The following is a 19,611-nucleotide window of genomic DNA, read 5'->3' as shown; positions in this document are numbered from 1 at the left end:
GTGTTGGGGACCCCTGATTTAACCAGACGTTACAAGAGACATGGAGCTGCTATCTAATTCCCTCCCCTCCCCTCTTCCTTGTAATGCCTAGGTAAACACAACGTGAATGCCACTGTGCGGTTTGCTGCCCCCATCCTGCTTCACGGTATTGAGGAAGCAAGTGGGTAAAACTACACAGAGTGCATTAGGCTGGGCCGTGACTCCGTGGTAGAGCACGTGCTTTGCATGCAGAAGGTCCTTTGTTCACTCCCTGGAGTCTCTAGCTTTTTTTTTTTTAAACAAGGATCCATGAGTAGGTGATGTGAAAGACCTCTGCCTGAGAGCCACTGCCAGTCAAAGTACCCAGGACTGATCGGGAGAGACCAAGGGTCTGTCTCAGTAAAAGGCAGCTGTATGTGTTCAAGCCACGTCACGCTTTTTATTTGCCCAGACAATGCAAGGAAGAGGGGGGCAAAGAGACATTTGGTGATGGCAGCTCGGGTATTTCTCATAACATCTAATTAACTCCTAAGTCTTCCCCCCCCAGTGCTCTGTTTGAACAGAGATGAGCGTAGGATACAGAAAGGCCTGGAGATTGTGTACACTTCCCACATATCTAGTGCTTTGTATCAAACCGTCTATACCTCACATCTTGGTTTCAGTGTCTACGGGCTTTTCATTCTCATTCTCTTGGGAAATCAGCTGGTACGGCTTCTTCATTTCGTTCTCCTCGATCACAGAGTTGCCCATCTCGGCGTCCTTGTTCCTCAGCTCGAACCGTGATAAGTGTTCTACAATCCCTGCGCCGATGGAATCTCCCAGAACATTAGTAGTGGTACGCAGGCGGTCCCTGTGGAATAGGTTGCAATTTTAAATAAATCCAGTCACTATTTCAAAGGAGTTGCTTAAAGTATGTTCTGGAATGATGAGATGGATCCACAAGGGTTAAGCTGACACTAGTGTAATCAAAGCTGAAGGAATTTACAGGAATTTACCGGAAAAGATAAAACTGCGAATCCCGCTAAGGGTCAGACTATACGGTGCGGAAGTGATATGTGATTGGCTCTCATGACATTTGGTTTATACCGTAAATCAACCATGAGGGGCTCTGAGTTTTATCAATGCAGCACCACCACCACACATCATTTTGTAACTCTAAGGGCCAATTCACACATTACAAAGTCACCATGAACACTACAAAGGGCTTGGATCACATGTGTGCTGGAAGTGCCATGTTTCCCATGTGCTTGAACCAGGGCCGTAGCTAAAGCTTCCCTGGTGGGGGGGCCCTGGGGAAAGTGGTGGGGCCGGGGGGGTGCGCGCGCGCAAAGCGCCCCCGCGCGCCGCACACACATCACAAGAAAACCACACACGCAGCTAACAGCCTGAAGGAACAAACCTCTCAGGACTGTACACTCTGTCTCAGCTTCCTTAATTATGGCGTGGAATGAGAACCACAGCTGCGTGGAGTCTCCTTGCCAGAGGAAGAATTGCAGCTAGACCAGTTTCTAACACAAGACATTCAGAATTCTGAAACGAAGGAATGGGGGTGGTACGGAATGCCCAGAAAGGAGAATCCCTGCTGTTCATACTCCTATAAGGCATTTCTCCAGAGCTGGTTCAAAGTCTCCATGGTCGAGGTTCATCATGATCAATTCTGTTCGGGGCCCACTGGAAGAATCTTTGTAGCCTCTGGACATGCCGCTGGTCAAGAATATTCCTCTTATTTTTCCCCCCCGAAGGGGGAAGCATGGTGCCGGCCTCCTCAGCCGGCCTAGCCGAATTATTTCGCTGCTCAGCTATGCAGAAGCAGCAGGCCTTTAGGCTAATTAATAAATCATCAACGCATTTGTGGTGTGAAAAATGAAATATTTATGCTTGCCAGAGTAATATTTCTGTCTTGCAGCACCATGCTCTGTTGATGCCTGATGGAGGATGAAGTAAATACCAGCTGGTGTAGAATGAGCAGAATATAATTACTTTCCACAAAGTTAAATGAAAATCGGGGGGGGGGGGCCCCCCCCAAAAAAGGGGGGGGGGGGGGGGCCCTCGGCCCCGTGGGCCCCACGCGGGCTACGGGCCTGGCTTGAACACCTCGTTTAGATTAGGACCATGGCACAGATGGGGAAAGAGCTTCAGCCTTTCTATTACCCCTTGAGCAGGCTCTCAGATTAGCACTTAAGTACATAGCTGGGATCCCTTCACCAATCGCCCAGAAGGGCTATATGTCCTTTTAATTTTATTTCTTAATTTGGCCTCTACCAAAGTTTGGAATAGTAGATTGGAATGTACTTCCCTAATCTGGGGGCAGAAGCACTACACAGCAAATCACACCACTTCAAAAAGAGGATGTCATGCAGTCACTTCCATGCTTGGGGAAAGACACAATTGATCTGAGCTCACCCAGCCCATTCAAAGGTAATAACAGTGTCTCAGTTCATTAGATTCAGCATTCTGCAAATACTAACAGGATCTGTCCCTCAAGTGAGGAAGGGCACATCAATTTATCAGTCTCTGATTTTGATATATATATTTCCTTCACTACATTTCCCCATGGAATTCAGTCCAAAAAATGGAGATCATATAACCTAAGCTTGTTATTCCATTTTGTAGCATGGATGAGTATATATAATAATTTTTTTGAGATTATTCATATATTTATATTTTTCTGGTTTTATGGATTTTTATATTAAGATTTTATTAGGATTTAATAAAAGCTTATTAAGTGGTAAGGCCTCTCCTTTGTAGGTTAGAGTGTCTTTTAGCTGATGCTAGCATTCCGTGCACCTTGGTGTTTAGTCATGCCGGCCACATGACCACGGAAATGTCTTCGGACAGTGCTGGCTCTTTGGCTTTGAAATGGAGATGAGCACTGCAACCCTAGAGTTGGATTCGACTGGCTTTCGAGCAAGGGAACCTTTACCTTTACCTTTAGCAGACAAGAAACACCATTTTTTCCCTCCTTTAAGTTGTTTGGATGAAATAGCTATCTAGCTGTCTGGTGTTTTTAACAGGCCTTGAGTGCAGTATGGCTGGTATAGCAGAAGATAGGTTTTTCAATAAATGTATTTGCCTGAAGTATAGAGTTCATATAGTAAAGTATAGAGCCAGTTTGGTGTAGTGGTTAAGTGCGCGGACTCTAATCTGGGAGAACTGGGTTTGAGTCCCCACTCCTCCACTTGCACCTGGCTGGATGACCTTGGGCAAGCCATAACTCTGGCACAGCTGTTCTTGAAAAAGGGCAGTTTCTGTCAAGAGTTCTCTCAGCCCCACCCGCCTCACAGGGTGTCTGTTGTGGGGAGGGGAAGGGAAAGGAGTTTGTAAGCCGCTCTGAGACTCCTTTGGGTAGTGAAGGGTGGGGTATAAATCCAATCTCTTCTTCTTCTTCTTCTACTCTGCAGTGTCTGGGTCAAAACTCTGCAGTGTCTGGGTCAACAAGAGCTTTAATTTCATATCAGAAAACAACATCTTCTGTTTGGGTATGAAGAATCCTTAGGTAATATTAATAAGGTTAGGTTAAATAAACATTTAAGATATCATGTTGGCACGCCTTTCCCTGTAACTGACCAATGAATAAATTACTACTCAGATGATGCTCTGACATTTTGTGACCAATTATGATTTCTCGAAGTTATCTTTTTGACTATGTCATTCTGGGTATAAAATTTCATGTATTTCCTGATATTGCTCAGAAAGCAGTCAATTTTTGATAGGCTAGTTTGGCCTAACTGCTTTCAATTGTTTAATTGCAATTAAATAGTCAATGAACATTCCTCCTCATTTTGACTTCTCTTTTTGGCTTGGGAATCTATTTGTACAACAATCTGGGCCATAAACTTCATCAAAGAAGTAATCAGTAATCCCCAGCTTCCTCCTCCTTGTTAACTTACTCACCTACCAATGGTTTAAAGCTTTTGGTTCCAATTCAGTCCATTCTTAGAAGCATCTTATCTCCCCCTCTATCTTCATTCTTTTCTTTTCTTTTCTTTTCTTGTATTTTTGCATTTTTATATGTGCATGTGTGTGCCTGTGCCTGGAAGTCATGGTGACCATGGGTGGGTGAAAATTTCAAGGGTGTAGATTTCAGCTAAATATTAGGAGGAACTTCTAAATGGTAAGAGCTGTTCAACAGTGAACTCTCCTTCACTGGAGGGCCATCTGTCATACTGTACCTGAAGTTTACTACACTGAGAAGAGGGTTGGGCTAGGTGGCCAAGATTCCTTCCAATTCTAACAGTCTATGACTGCCCTGCCCTGACTAGGCTAGCCCAATCTCATCAGATCTTGGAAGCAAAGCAGGGTCGTATTACAAAGGGCAACCTCCAAGGAATACTAGGGGCATGACGCAGAGGCAGGCAATGGCAAACCACCTCTGAAATGTCTTGTGCCTTAAAAACAAGTCTAGCTCGCCACTTAGTGGTGCATAGTGCTAAAAGAGCTAGAACGTCTGACTGCCAGAGAATCTTAGGACTTCCTGGCTATACTACACACAATGCCATACAATAATAATACCAATAACAACAGTGTATGACTCTCTCTTGATGATTGAACATCAGCAGTCCAAAATTCTATGGAACATGGCTACGTATCGGTGGTGGGAAGTGCTGTCAAGTCACAGCCGATTTATGGCAACCATGTAGGGTTTTCCAGGAAAGAGACAAACAGAGGTGGTTTTGGCTACATATTACTATTACTTTAAAAGAAAAAAACCCACATAATTTTCCATAGAGGATTGAAACAAAATAATTGATGAGTTCAATTTTTTAATCAAGGATTGTCTAGCCTGTGACACTTTATGGTCCACCTTAACACTGCCCTCTTGGGAAATACTCACAAAAACCAATCCACTGCAATGATCAGGGTAATGTCGTCTGTTGGCAAGCCGACAGATGTCAATACAATCACCATGGTGACCAAGGCAGCCTGAGGAATTCCTGCTTCTGCACCGATGCTGGCGGCTGTAGCTGTGATGCTGTGCAGAGAGAGGAAATACTCTTTGTTGGTTTTTTTACAATGGAAATGTCCTGAGAATCACTTTTTGAGCAAATTCGACAATTTGGATCAGAATGTTGTGGCTTGAATCCATTGCTTGTTTTCATGGCCAAAAGTGTTGTTTGGCACCTAAGCTTGATCACTCATCAACAGTGCCAGTCTCCTTCATCAATCAGACAACACAGTATTAATAAATGAGATAAAGCACTCATCAACCCTATTCATATGCATATACAGTATGAATACAGTATTCATCAACAAGCCAAACCACCCACGGAGCATTGCATGCATATATACAAAGCAATGTATCCTTCGATACATGTGAACCCGAAAGCAAAACTTTGTATTGCATTGAGTGGAGTAAAGTTGACATATACAATCCTATTGTGTTGACTGAATGTTGACCAATTAAAGAAATTTTTAGTTGATGAATCATCTGGCTTTTAACTAACTAAGCAATTATATTTGTGTATATTACCAACAGTTCAGCATACTGCTTTTTCTCCTGGAGTCCTGAGGGTCACATGATCACATGACCTGGCCACCTGGATCCACACCGCAGGAACTTTGAGAACAGACTACTGTAATGCCCTGTACCTTGGTCTCCCCTCAAAATCAGCTTGGAAATCCTGGCTGGGCCAGAATGCTGCAGCTCGACTATTAGCAAGAGCATATTACTCCCATTCTGCATACTCTCTGTTGTTTGCCCATTGTTACCAAGCTCAGTTTAAGGTACTGGCTATCGCATGTAAAGCCCTTTATGGTCTTAGCCCCTCTTATTTATGGGACCGCTTCTCTACCTATGCTCTGCCACGACAACTCTACTCATGTCAGCAGGGGCTTCTGCGGGTGTCAACCTGCAAATGGGCAAAATCAACAACTGCCTGTACGCATGGCTTTCACTGTTGTGGCCCCATCTTGTGGAATGACCTCCCTGAAGAGGTCATGAAAGCTCCCACTCTCTTGGCCTTCTGCAAACTATGCAAAACTGAACTATTCAAAAGGGCTTTTCTGCACAGGTAATAAGGCTCCATAGGACAAAATGGTTTCACAGACTTGTTTGGATAAAGGATTGGGACTTGTGGTCTTTACTGCTGTATATAGCATACAGGGGTCATTTCGTAGAAAAAGAGGTGCAGGAGCTCATTAGCATAATTCATTAGCATAATGTATTTGCATATGCCGCACCCCCTGACATCACCAGAAGTGTGTCAGACGGCAACACCCACCACTCAGGCTCCACTGGACTGTTTTGGATTGCTACCTATTGGGGGGGGGACGTGCAGATCTGTCCTCGCAGAGGAGGGAGAGCTGGTACCTGAATAAAACTTGGTCTTAAAGGTGGCTCTGGACTGTTTTGGACCGGGGGGCCGGGGGAGGTTTTCTGCAACTTACCTGGCTGCTTCTTGCTCTGACTGAGGGCTGCTGGGAACAGGGGGTGGGGCTTGCTGCATGTGCCCGCCCCCTGGGCTCTTTACTGCCGGAGCTCTGCTCCTATGTGCTCCTGCAGGAAATGACCCCTGATAGCATATATGTATTGTAAATAAGACCCTATTATGTAATTTCTGTACCACTTAATGTGCCATGTTAATGCCTATGGCACAAAGTTAGATCTATGTTAATGCCTATCCTATGCTTCTGTTTCTTTCTGGTGGTTCCAGACTTCTAATATCCTAATGCATTAGTTATTGAATGTCTCTTAAACCTGAAATGTTCCTGCTTATTATTATGCCTGATGTAAAAAACAAGAAAGTTAAATATCTAATTATACATATATTTACGGCAGCAAGAATTCTTTATGCTAAGCACTGGAAGAAAGCAGAGATACCAATGGAAAATAAACTTTTGACAAAAATGTTTGAAACAGCAGAAATGGATATACTGTCAAATCTGTTGAAGGACAGTAGTAAACAAAATGTGAGAAGCAATTGGACACTATTTTATGACTGGGTGGAAAGAAACTTCAAAGCCCAAGAACAATGAACACACATAATACAAATTTGGAGAGACTCCAACTTGAACTATATAGAACTTGACTCTTGTCAGGAAACATAACAAAAGATTTTAATGATCTGACTAAGTGATACTAGCTTTAGCAATTTTACAAAGAAATAGAACTGGAGACAAAGAACTAAGACTGAAAACTTGTAACAGCTGTTATATACATTTGATGGGATTCTCCTATTTGTCTTATTCCATACCCTGTACTCTTCCTACCCTTATATTTTCTTGTCCTATAATATGTTAAAATCCAATATTTTTTTTTAAAAAAGTTATTGAATGTAGTGTAGTGGTTGGTGTAGTGGTTAAGTGTGCGGACTCTAATCTGGGAGAACCGGGTTTGATTCCCCACTTCTCCACTTGCACCTGCTGATGTGACCTTGGGTCAGTCACAAGCTCTGGCACAGCTGCCCTTGAAAAAGAGCAGTTTGTGTCAGAGCTCTCTCAGCCCCACCCACCTCACAGGGTGTCTGTTGTGAGGAGGGGAAGGGAAAGGAGTTTGTAAGCCGCTCTGAGACTCCAAGTGAAGGGCGGGGTATAAATCCAATCTCTTCTTCTTCCTCTTCTTCTTCTTCTTCAATTTTGTTCATTCCCTGCCCTGCCGTGCGGGATAGTGGTGTAACCAACAAAGGAGGACTATTTTCTTGCCATCTTGATTGGTTTTAACTTTTTGTCTATTGTCAGTAATTCTGATTATATATTACTCATATTTTTAATCTCCATAAATTTGTCAATCACCCAGAGCCTGCTTGCAGGGTGGGTGATTCATAGGTTTAATAAAATAAATAAATAAATAGTGTCATCCACCTTGAATCCACGTGAGAAAGGCGGACTATAAGTAACATAAATAAAATAAAAGAAATAAAAATACTGAATAAGACCCTTGTCCATCAAGGTCAGCCTACTCAGACTGGCAGCAGCTCTCCAGGGTTTCAGGTGGAGGTGCTGCGCCTCACCTATTACCTGATCCTTTTAAGTGGAGAAGCTGGGGATAGAACTTGGGAACTTCTGCTTGCCAAGGAGATGCTCGACCACTGGGCCACAGCCCCTAAAGCACACATGATAGTGACGATCTATGACAGGTTGTCCAAACATGTATTTTAGCTGCAAAACTAGTAATGGTGTTGGAAGATACGGATTAGGGCAAATGAGGAAAGGGAGGCTTAATCCCACCCCCCCGTACCATTTCCCTAACTGGAAATGTTTCCTGGCTACTTTAAAGCTCTGGGAGGGAAAAATACAGGTGCTCATGTTATGTGGGTCTTATTCTCTCCCAGGGTTTAAAGCTGACCAGTCAGAGTAGTAGCATGGGGTGGGGAGAATTAATTTCCCTTTCCCAGCACTGTGTTCCTCTCCAGATGTTTTTTGCAGCTCAGTTACACATCCCAGAATTCCTGTGAGGATCCCTATCAGGGTGATTTCCCACAAGCGCTGCTCCGCGCTCACTCCTCCCTTTTGCCCCATGGTAGGTGTCAATTTCCCACAAGCTGCTGCGCGGCCGCATTTTGACCCGCAGACGCGTGTGATTTCCCCCGCGTCTACTCAATCCTCAAAAAACAGGATTGAGTAGACGCGGGGAAAATCGCACGAAGCTGCGGATCGCGCAGCAGCTTGTGTGAAATTGACACGTACCATCGGGCCAAAGAGAAGAGTGAGTGTGTTTGTGGCTGAGTGCAGAGGGATTCTCGTAAGCTCCAACTGAGTTCTGTCCCCCCCACTTCCATCATTCATTTTACAGACATAACTGCATGATTGCAGGCTTTATAATAAGGCATAGGAGGTATCGGGAGGTCTGCACAGAACTCCCATCTCTCATCCACCCAGAGCCTTATTATTAATGTACACTATACGAGTGACACAAGTGAGGTTGCAGGACCCCTAACATGACTTACAGTCACATGTTAACATTAAGGGAAGTAAAGTTCTGAAGTGCTCTGGGACCCGATTCAGCTTGGGAGCATGGTGTGTATATGGGGCAGAGAAGGGACTTCAGCCTTCTCTTCCATGCCATTTTCTCAGCCACTGGGGCCTGTTTGCCTTGCTATGGGGCACTGTGTGCTGCAGTCCCTATCTGTGGAGCCCAACAGTGGGAAACGGCCTTCCCCCCAGCTATTTCAGCATGCAAGAATGATGTGGGATGGAAAGCTCACCAGTGTTCCTTCTAAGATGAGTTAGTGTGAGCTAGCTCACAGTTTTTTAGCCTCTGGCATTGCTTCTCATGTGCCATGCTCCCAAGCCAAATCAGGTCCTGGAATCCTTTGGGAATCTTTGTTCCCTGATGTTTCATCTGACTGCAAATTGGGTCTGAGCACCCCCCAACACAGAACACATGAAATCCTCCATGGCTGCTACCTTGCATACTCATGGTGGAAGAAAACACATTTTCCCCTTTGCAACATGAAAACATCCCTTTGCAAGAAGACAATTCAAACAATAACCTCACAATTTTCCATACCTGATTGTGATAATCTGCCCGAAGTTTAGCTCCATGTTATTAACTTGGGCAATGAATATTGCAGCCAATGCCTCGTAGAGAGCTGTACCATCCATGTTAATAGTTGCACCCACAGGGAGCATAAATCTTGTAATACGTTTGTCCACTCCGTTATTTTCTTCCAAACACTTAAACGTGATGGGTAAGGTGGCGGAACTATGGCCCAAGTGGGGGGAAAAAGCAGAAAGATAGCACTACGACACTGCAAAAGCCAAAAAATTGTGATGCAACTGAATACCATTAACAGCAACAATAATGTTCACATTGCATGTGTGAAATAGGAATCCTGAACAAATGCTACAGAGACAAGTACCCTCTCACTATGTAATGCACCTTGAATATAACTTTTTCAGTGAGATTATTTAATACAGTCAGTTGTGCATCAGCCCTCTTGATATAGTTTAGGAATCAGGGCATTGGTGCACCTCAGTATGCTTTTGTCCATATATCAAATTGCTGGACCAAAGGGGACAGTATGGATAGCCACTGCACTGGTTTGCACCAACTGGATAATGTTGACAGTATGGATAGCCACTGCACTGGTTTCAATGATTTGCACATTTGAATGCGCAACCCCATGTATATTTTGCTAGCTATTCATAATCTTGTCAAAGCATGACTAGAGCTGGATCAGGTATACACACACACACACATCCTTCTAAGTCCACTGAATCCAGTAGATTTAGACTAGTGTAACTCTGCCTAGGATTGCACTCACAGTCTTCAGTGATCACAATACCAACTCATCTCATGTAAAATTCCATTTGAAGCCAAACTAGGCATGGGTCATTAATGTTCCCACCTTGATGACGTTCCCAAGGCAGTGATGAGAGCTTGCAGCAATCCACCAATGAAGACCCAAGGGTTCCTTCGAGTGATTAGGAAGTAGAGTAGTGGGAGAACAACGATAGCGTGGATGAGCAGTCCAATGATCACCGTTACGGTATACATGGCAAGCTGTCCTCCAATCACACCCATGTCTTCCATCTCAACAATTTTCCCAGCGATCAAGAACATGATACCAAGTGGGGCATACCTACAAACAAGACAGAAATATAATACTATGCTTTGCAGCAACAAGGCCACATATGCACTGAGTATGCCTTACTATCTCTCACTTAAAACTTCTCAGTTATATTTATTTATTTATTTATTTATTTTTCACATTTGTATCCCACCCTTCCCAATGGGCTCAGGGCGGCTAACAAAGGCAAGGTAATAACCATCCAAAAAGAAGGGGGGGGGAAGCCAGTGTACAATGCAAGAGCAAAAAATATATCATAAGTCCTAAGATGAATCAACACAGTTCCAGGTAGGACTTCCCATGATGTATGTGCCCAGTGGAGACGGCTTACAGGATCTTCTTTACGATTTCCAGGTTCTTCCTCAGGGCCTCGTCAACCATGACGGTGATGGTATAGTGAGGCAGTGGCTCCTACTCAAAGGCCTGGTGGAAGAGCTCCATCTTGCAGGCCCTGTGAAACTTCATAAGGTCCCACAGGGCCCAGATCTCCCCCGGGAGCTCATTCCACCAGGTAGGAGCCGCCACCGAAAAAGCCCTGGCCCTGGTCGCAGCCAGTTTGGTGTCCTTGGGGCCTGGGATGACCAACAAGTTTTGGGCCCCCGACCGTAGTGCTCTTGGGGGAACATATGGGGAAAGGTGGTCCCTCAGGTAGGCTGGACCCTGGCCATACAGGGCTTTATAGGTAAGAACCAGCACTTTGAAACGGATCCGGTATGCTATCGGCAGCCAGTGCAGCGTTTTCAGCACAGGCTGAATGTGGTCCCTCCTAGAGAGGCCCATCAACAGCCTGGCTGCAGTAAAGGCAGCCCCATGTAGAGAGCGTTGCAGTAGTCTAGCCTCGAGGTGACCGTCACATGGATCACTGTGGCCAGGTCATCGCGGCCAAGGTAGGGGACCAACTGCCGTGCCAACCGAAGATGGTAAAAGGCTGACTTGACAGTGGCTGCCACCTGAGCCTCCATTGTTAATGAGGAGTCCAGGAGCACCCCCAAACTCCTAACCCTAGACGCTAGCACCAAAGGCGCCCCGTCGAAGGTCGGGAGCCCCAACCCCACACCGACCCGACTCAGGCCCAGGACCTCCGTCTTCGCCAGGTTTAGTTTCAATTGGCTCAGTCGGAGCCAACCAGCCACAGCTTCTAACACTCGATGAAGGTCATTGGGACTCGAGTCCGACCGCCCCACCCCCCCAGCATCAGATAGAGCTGGGTGTCATCTGCATATTGATGACACCCAAGCCCATAACTCCGGGCAGTCTGGGCAAGGGGGTGCATATAGATGTTAAATAGCATCGGGGACAACACCGCTCCCTGAGGTACCCCGCAATCAAGGGGATACCTGTGGGATCACCGGTCCCCGACTGCCACCCTTTGTCCCCGACCTTGTAGGAAAGAGGCGAACCATTGAAGGGTAGGCCCCTGAATCCCCACGTCGGCGAGGTGATGGATCAGCAGCTGATGGTTGACCGTATTGAATGCGGCCGACAGATCTAACAAAAGCAATGCCGCCACACCACCTCGATCCAAATGACTTCGGAGACCGTCAGTCAGGGCAACCAAGGCCGTCTCAGTCACATGACCAGGGCGAAAACTGGACTGGAAGGGATCTAAGACTGAAGCGTCCTCCAGAAAGCTTTGTAGCTGTAATGCCCTCTCAATAAGATTGCCCAAAAAAGGCAAATTGGACACCGGTCGATAGTTAGCCAATTCGGCCGGGTCCAAAGATGGTTTTTTTAAGAGAGGGCGGACCATCGCCTTCTTGAGCGCACTGGGGAATTGTCCCTCAGTAAGGGACTTGTTGATAATCTCCCGCAGAGCACCTCGAAACCCCTTGTGACCTGCTTTAATAAGCCAGATCAAGGTCGCATGTGGTTGGGTGCACAGATACAAGCAATCTGTCAACTTCGTCCAGGCTGAGTGGGCTAAAGCATTCTAAACCCGGAGCCGAAGGCGTGCAAGGGGCCTTGAGTTCACTCACTGTCTCAATTGTGGTGGAGTGGTCGTGGCGGAGCGCCAAGACTTTATCTGCAAAATAGCTCGCAAAAGCCTCACAGCCAATCTCCAATTCCCTATCGTTTCACCTGCCCTGAGGAAGGTCTGTCAGTGACCGAATCGTACTAAGTAATTGGGCCAGGCGTGAGCTAGCAGATGGACCCCATGGAGGAAATGCTAGCACTAGGTACAGCACTTAACTCAAGCTGTGATTGCTTTGCAACAACAGGCTGCTACAAATGCTGTTGCTGTAGCAAATGCTGGTACACCTCCCCCACGTTGCCCAATAAATCCTCCTGATCGTTTCGGTGGGAATGTTGATGAGTTCCAGGCATTCCTTGCCCAATGTAATCTGTATATTGAGCTCAGGGCTCGGGACTTTGTTTCTGAGAAGGCTAAAGTTTGTTTCATTTTAAGCCTCCTTAAAGGGCAAGCTGCCAAATGGGCCACGCCCTTGCTGGTGGGGAATTCTCCCTTACTATCTGACTTCCAGGCTTTCAAGGCTCATTTTGCCGCTGCTTATGCCAATCCTGTGAAAGCTGAAACAGCTAACCGCAAAATAAGGGCTCTTACTCAGCATAAAACCTCTGTCGCTCAGTACACCAATGAGTTCCAGCTGCTGGCTCAAGACCTGACATGGAATGAGGCAGCGTTTATTGACCAGTATACTGAAGGGCTGTCTGACGAAATTCTAGATGAACTTGCACGCAGTGAACGCCCTGACACTTTACAAGCCCTCATCCATCTCTGTCTCCGCATTGATGGGAGGTTACAGAGCCGCCGCCAAAACAGAAAAAAGGCTCTCGCCTTCCCCAGCAGAACCCTTCAGACCTTCCACCGGCCTTCCTCCCCCGGCTCCTCTCCACCTCCTGCAGGCACAGAGCCCATGCAACTTGGCACCGCTCGGCCCCGCCTTACTTCTGAGGAGAAGCTGAGACGGCGGGGAAAGGTGGTCCCTCAGGTAGGCTGGACCCTGGCCATACAGGGCTTTATAGGTAAGAACCAGCACTTTGAAACGGATCCGGTATGCTATCGGCAGCCAGTGCAGCGTTTTCAGCACAGGCTGAATGTGGTCCCTCCTAGAGAGGCACATCAACAGCCTGGCTGCAGTAAAGGCAGCCCCATGTAGAGAGCGTTGCAGTAGTCTAGCCTCGAGGTGACCGTCACATGGATCACTGTGGCCAGGTCATCGCGGCCAAGGTAGGGGACCAACTGCCGTGCCAACCGAAGATGGTAAAAGGCTGACTTGACAGTGGCTGCCACCTGAGCCTCCATTGTTAATGAGGAGTCCAGGAGCACCCCCAAACTCCTAACCCTAGACGCTAGCACCAAAGGCGCCCCGTCGAAGGTCGGGAGAGGGAGCCCTAACCCCACACCGACCCGACTCAGGCCCAGGACCTCCGTCTTCGCCAGGTTTAGTTTCAATTGGCTCAGTCGGAGCCAACCAGCCACAGCTTCTAACACTCGATGAAGGTCATTGGGATTCGAGTCCGACCGCCCCACCCCCCCCAGCATCAGATAGAGCTGGGTGTCATCTGCATATTGATGACACCCAAGCCCATAACTCCGGGCAGTCTGGGCAAGGGGGTGCATATAGATGTTAAATAGCATCGGGGACAACACCGCTCCCTGAGGTACCCCGCAACCAAACGGATACCTATGGGATCGCCGGTCCCCGACTGCCACCCTTTGTCCCCGACCTTGTAGGAAAGAGGTGAACCATTGAAGGGCAGACCCCTGAATCCCCACGTCGGCGAGGCGATGGGTCAGCAGCTGATGGTCGACCGTATCAAACGCGGCCGACAGATCTAACAACAGCAATGCCGCCACACCACCTCGATCCAAATGCCTTCGGAGATCGTCAGTTGTCAGTCAGGGCGACCAAGGCCGTCTCAGTCCCATGGCCAGGACTAGAAGGGATCTAAGACTGAAGCATCCTCCAGAAAGCTCTGTAGCTGTAACGCCACCGCCCTCTCAATAAGTTTGCCCAAAAAAGGCAAATTGGACACAGTTCCATTCTAAAGGTATGAACAGCCCAATCTATGCATTTCCCACCCCTAGAGTTCAGTATGGCTACTCCCAAGAAAGACTTCTCAGAGAACTGGTGGGAAATGAATGCAGAATGTTGGCATATTAAAGTTCATTAGCATTCTTGTTTTGACCTCCATCTATCCTTATACTGGTTGTTGTGCCTTCCTTTTGGGGCATGGGGCTATTGTCTATTGATGCTTATTCTTAATCAGCCCTGCCCTGGAAAGCCCAGGCTAGCCTGATCTTCTCAGATCTTGGAAGCTAAGCAGGGTCCACCCTGGTCATTATTTGGATGAGAGACCACCAAGGAAGTCCAGGAAATGGCAAAATACCTCTGAACATATCTTGCCTTGAAAACCCCACTAGGGATCACTGTGACTTGATGGCAACCCTCCCCCCCTTAATTGATGTCGATGTCTTTTTTGCCAATTCATTTATTTGTTTATAAAATTTCTATACCACCTGTACAGAAAACCTGCTTGAAGCAGCTCTCAAAGAAAAAACACCGCAAATTAATAAATCAGCATAAAAACCATCATAATTATTCCATTATAAAAATCCATCAATTAACCAACTCCAGAGTATAATAAACACAACATAAAACTTTTAGCAGCATAAAATAACCTCATAAACTGTCCTCAGCCTCAAAACGCACTGTAATTTTTTTTTTTTAAAAAAAAGATCAGGCCCCTTCATTAGTCAATCTGGGTTGATTAAAAACAATCAGGCTGGTTTGAAAATGATCTCAAAGTCAGTTGTGTTGCAGTAAACAAATGCCCCACACATTTATACTAGTTCTTGGACTAGCCCATTTGGTAACAGTGACCCATGTTTAAACAGAATTTATTAATGTACCGTTCAACACTTACCACATGTTTGAGGGCAAATTCAAGAAAACTCCCCGACTGTGACTTGATGGCAACCCTCCCCCCCTTAATTGATGTCGATGTCTTTTTTGCCAATTCATTTATTTGTTTATAAAATTTCTATACCACCTGTACAGAAAACCTGCTTGAAGCAGCTCTCAAAGAAAAAACACCGCAAATTAATAAATCAGCATAAAAACCATCATAATTATTCCATTATAAAAATCCATCAATTAACCAACTCCAGAGTATAATAAACACAACATAAAACTTTTAGCAGCATAAAATAACCTCATAAACTGTCCTCAGCCTCAAAACGCACTGTAATTTTTTTTTTTTAAAAAAAAGATCAGGCCCCTTCATTAGTCAATCTGGGTTGATTAAAAACAATCAGACTGGTTTGAAAATGATCTCAAAGTCAGTTGTGTTGCAGTAAACAAATGCCCCACACATTTATACTAGTTCTTGGACTAGCCCATTTGGTAACAGTGATCCACTTTTTAACAGAGTTTATTAATATACCGTTCAACACTTACCACATGATTAGTCCTACCAGTCGCATGATAGCCTCATTAAGACTATCAAAAAATTCTCTTACTGCCCGTCCTTGCTCCTTCATGTTCCCAATCACCAGTCCAAAGCTGATTGAGAACACTACCAGTCCCAGGGCGTTCACTCCATTCACAGCCCCTGGGACAGGGATCACCTCATTTTTCAACTGGGTGAGATTCTCCATGGCTTCTGTCACGTTGTTTATAATAGCAGCAAGGACCGATGATTCGTTCAGTGGAACTGGTGCTTTGAATGTTCTTTCTTCATAGTTTGTTTTGAACTGTTAGTGGTGAAACAAAAGAGTAGATGTCATATATCCATGTCTGGAAGGGCCACGGCTCAGATGTTAGTGTGCACACATTGCATGCTGGCTCCTGAACTCGAGCGAGTTTCCTTCTTCTCACAAGAGTCTGGCTGCCATTTTTGGTGGTCAGCAGTGTTCCCGCTAAGCTGAGTTAGTGTGAGCTACCTCACAGTTTTTTTTAGCCTCTGGCTCACACATTTCTGTCTTCGCTCAGGAAGGATGGCCTCAGAGCAAACTGACTCATACAATAGCCAAATCGCTCACTCACAACTTTAATGCCATTAGCTCACAAAGTAGAATTTTTGCTCACAAGACTCCACAGCTTAGAGGGAGCATTGGTGGTCAGTTGGCAGAGCAATCAAAATGGTGGCCGAACTGTCCTGAGAAGATGCAAGATAATGAAGATCTTGGCAAGAAAGGTGGACTGTAAATGAAGTAGGAAAGTATTTGTTGATTTACTGCCCTGCCTTTGGGTAAGATCACAGGTGCTCATACCTGAGCATCCTCTGTTGTGGCCCCCACATGACTATGATTCTCTAGAACGTGCCAAATGAAACTTTTTAGAAGGACATTTCCCTTAGAAATATCTTTTATACTTTTTATGAATGTTAATGTCTGTGAAAATTTCTAGATAGTTTTTATTGTGCATATTGTTGTTTTGTGTTGTACTTATGGTTTTTATTATGTTATTGGTTTTTAAAATAATCTACCTTGAGTTTCTGTGAGAAAGACGGACTACAAACGAGGTAAATATATACATATTTTTCACCGTCTAAATTTGATACTGTGCTTTTGTGTCTAGAAAAGACAAGAACTCCATATGGAAGTATGCAAGTTATTAAACTCCGCAGAATCAGGTGGAAAAACTGTGCAGTTCCAAAGAGGATCTACAAAATTCCTGTATGAAAAGAATAACACAAGTTTACCTGTTTAAAGCAGGCTTCAACCAGATTTGGAGGAAACATGTTTCTGAGGGGAAAAAAAGAAAACTATTTGAGACATACTAGCCATCTTTTCAAGCAGAAGATTAGGAGGAAACACCTTTTACAGTCAAATAAAACTGGCACACGTTTTGTGTAGCTTATAGAGCAGAGAATATAGAAACAGTTCATTGTCTTTCAGAGACAGGCTACAAACCTACATACACTTACTAGGGAGTAAGCCCACTGAACTCAGTGGGGCTTGCATATAAGGAAACATGCCTAGGATCAGGCTCCACAGTCACATTCGGAGTCTACTCAGTTTACTTAAAATTTTTATCAAGTATGACAATGTTCCAAGATATGTGAGGGAGAATGGTGGATTCCCCCTGGAGTTGTGCAGAGAGACCTTTGAGGACAGAGGTGCAGTTTCAAAAGATGCAAAGTCATCATTCACATAGCAAAGACTCAGGGACATAGATGAAATCCGGTCAATTTGATGAACAAATGTGTCTTTAGTAGACAGCCAGGGCTTTTTTTCTGGTGAAATGCGCTGGAATGGAGCTCCAGAATCTCTTCAACAAAATTCTTTTAAAAATGTTTAAAAGTTCATGAGTTTTCAGTATACAGATTAAAACTTCATTTCCCTCTTAAGAGTTCCAGCACTGCTCCCCCCCCAAAAAAAAGCCCTGGTTAGCCACAATATTATCTCAATATCTATAGCCATTTACAAATGTCACATCCACATATACCAGGAGGCTAGCAACCATGTACAGATCCTCCTGATAGAAGCAACTACCGTGTTTGAATGGGGCCTAAACATGTATTTTCAGCTTCAGAAGACACCATACCAAATCTGGGGTTTTCAGGGTTCTGGCTTAGTGTACCGAAGTTGTATATGTATGCAAAATATTAGTGTTGGCCATGTTCAAAGAACATTGCAACCACACATATTATCAACATTGTGGGTCATATGTGCTTCCAATAAGCGTAGTTGCTTGGCTCCTGGTATGCATCGATGTAACATCTGAAAAGGGCTCTTATCGGAAGTTAATGTGGCCAGTCCCCATTATGCTTATGAAAGCAGCAAAACTGGCCAACTCACAGACAAGGCTGAGGTCTCTATGTTTGTACAGGACCCCCAGTATTATTTTGTAAATTGATCAAAAGAAGTCACAGCAAAATGGTCTGATGAGGACAGAACATGAAGTTCTTCCACATTTTCCTCATTTCCTCATTTTTTTCTTTTCTACTTGTGTATCTCCCTGAAGATTTAAAGGTGTAAGATTGAATGGGCCAGTTGAGGGAGCAAAACACAAATGGAAAAGAAAAAAAATGAAGCAATAGGGACACGCAAGTGACGAAAATGAAAATGCAGAAGAGCCCATGATCCAGGAGCATGGAATATGGAGAGAATCATTGAGAGTCAGTTGAAGGGGAAAAATGCAGTGGGGAAGGGGAAATTGGTCCACTGAAGCCCCAGAGAGTTTACAGAATCCTGGATGAGGAGACTTGGGCAAGGATCTCCCAGTGAACTCCTCCTCATATGTATTCCTTGCTGGAATCTGGATCGGGGTGGATCGGCGGTGCTGTTGCTGTTAGACCTGTTGGTGGCGTTCAACAATCGACCATCAGCTACTGATCCACTGCCTCACCAACATGGGGATTCAGGGGCTTGTCTTGCCATGGCTTGTCTCCCTTCTCCACGGGACAAAGGGTGGCACTTGGGGATCAGCTGTCCTGGAGGCACCTGCTGATTTGCAGAGTGCCCCAAGGGGCGGTGCTTTCCCCAATGTTATTTAACATCTACATGTGCCCCCTTGCCCAGATTTCCCGGAGGCATGGGCTGGGATGTCACCAATATGTGGATGACACCCAGCTACATCTGTTGTTGGGTGGTCAACCACAGCCAGGGCCTCAGTAGCAGCTCCGTACTGGTGGAATGAGCTCCCAGAAGACATCAGGGCCCTGTGGGACCTTCTACAGTTTCTCAGGGCCTGCAAGACGGAGCTCTTCCACCAGGCCTTTAATTAGGAGCTGCATCTAACAACTGAACTGTGGCAAGGCCCGCTCCCCCCTGGACTACTATCAGCAGCCAGTGCCAGCCAGTATAAATGGACTGGATAAGCTGTATGCCTACTCTGACCACACTCCTCTGTGACCATTTCACCATGGCAATATTATATCGCCTTCAGTACTCGCTACTAGCACTTTATGATTATGTTAACTGTTCAGGATTAACTTATGCTTTTAATGTGTTTTAATTTTGTATGTAAGCCGCCCTGAGCCTGCTTTGGCGGGGAGGGTGGGATATAAATTGAAATAAATAAATAAATACTTGAATACATTGTAGGGATTAATTTTTTGAAGTCAAGGGGAGGTTTCTCATATAGTACAATAGACAGAGATGCATGCCTTGACTGTAATGTATTGGAACGATTACATGAATCACCTCATA

The 19,611-nt window shown here is 45.4% G+C and overlaps 1 protein-coding gene across 1 annotated transcript in view; it reads right to left on the bottom strand.

The window, feature by feature from the left end:
* Nucleotides 1-306: 306 nt before the first annotated feature.
* Nucleotides 307-19,611, bottom strand: part of SLC1A3 (solute carrier family 1 (glial high affinity glutamate transporter), member 3) — a 77,722-nt gene continuing 58,417 nt past the window's right edge. The window contains exons 4-9 of the mRNA XM_015408475.1: nucleotides 17,160-17,202; nucleotides 15,914-16,209; nucleotides 10,269-10,502; nucleotides 9,428-9,622; nucleotides 4,814-4,951; nucleotides 307-829 (exon numbers count right to left, since the gene is read on the bottom strand). Of these exons, the coding sequence (XP_015263961.1) occupies nucleotides 625-829; nucleotides 4,814-4,951; nucleotides 9,428-9,622; nucleotides 10,269-10,502; nucleotides 15,914-16,209; nucleotides 17,160-17,202 (1,111 nt within the window). The 3' untranslated portion in view covers nucleotides 307-624. The remainder of the gene's footprint in view (nucleotides 830-4,813; nucleotides 4,952-9,427; nucleotides 9,623-10,268; nucleotides 10,503-15,913; nucleotides 16,210-17,159; nucleotides 17,203-19,611) is intronic.

The sequence above is a fragment of the Gekko japonicus genome, unplaced genomic scaffold (assembly GCF_001447785.1).
Source record: "Gekko japonicus isolate JY-2015 unplaced genomic scaffold, Gekko_japonicus_V1.1 scaffold964, whole genome shotgun sequence".
Classification (NCBI taxonomy): Eukaryota; Metazoa; Chordata; class Lepidosauria; order Squamata; family Gekkonidae; genus Gekko; species Gekko japonicus.
Note: the sequence above shows the minus strand (reverse complement) of the source record. Positions and strands in the feature narration are given on the sequence as shown.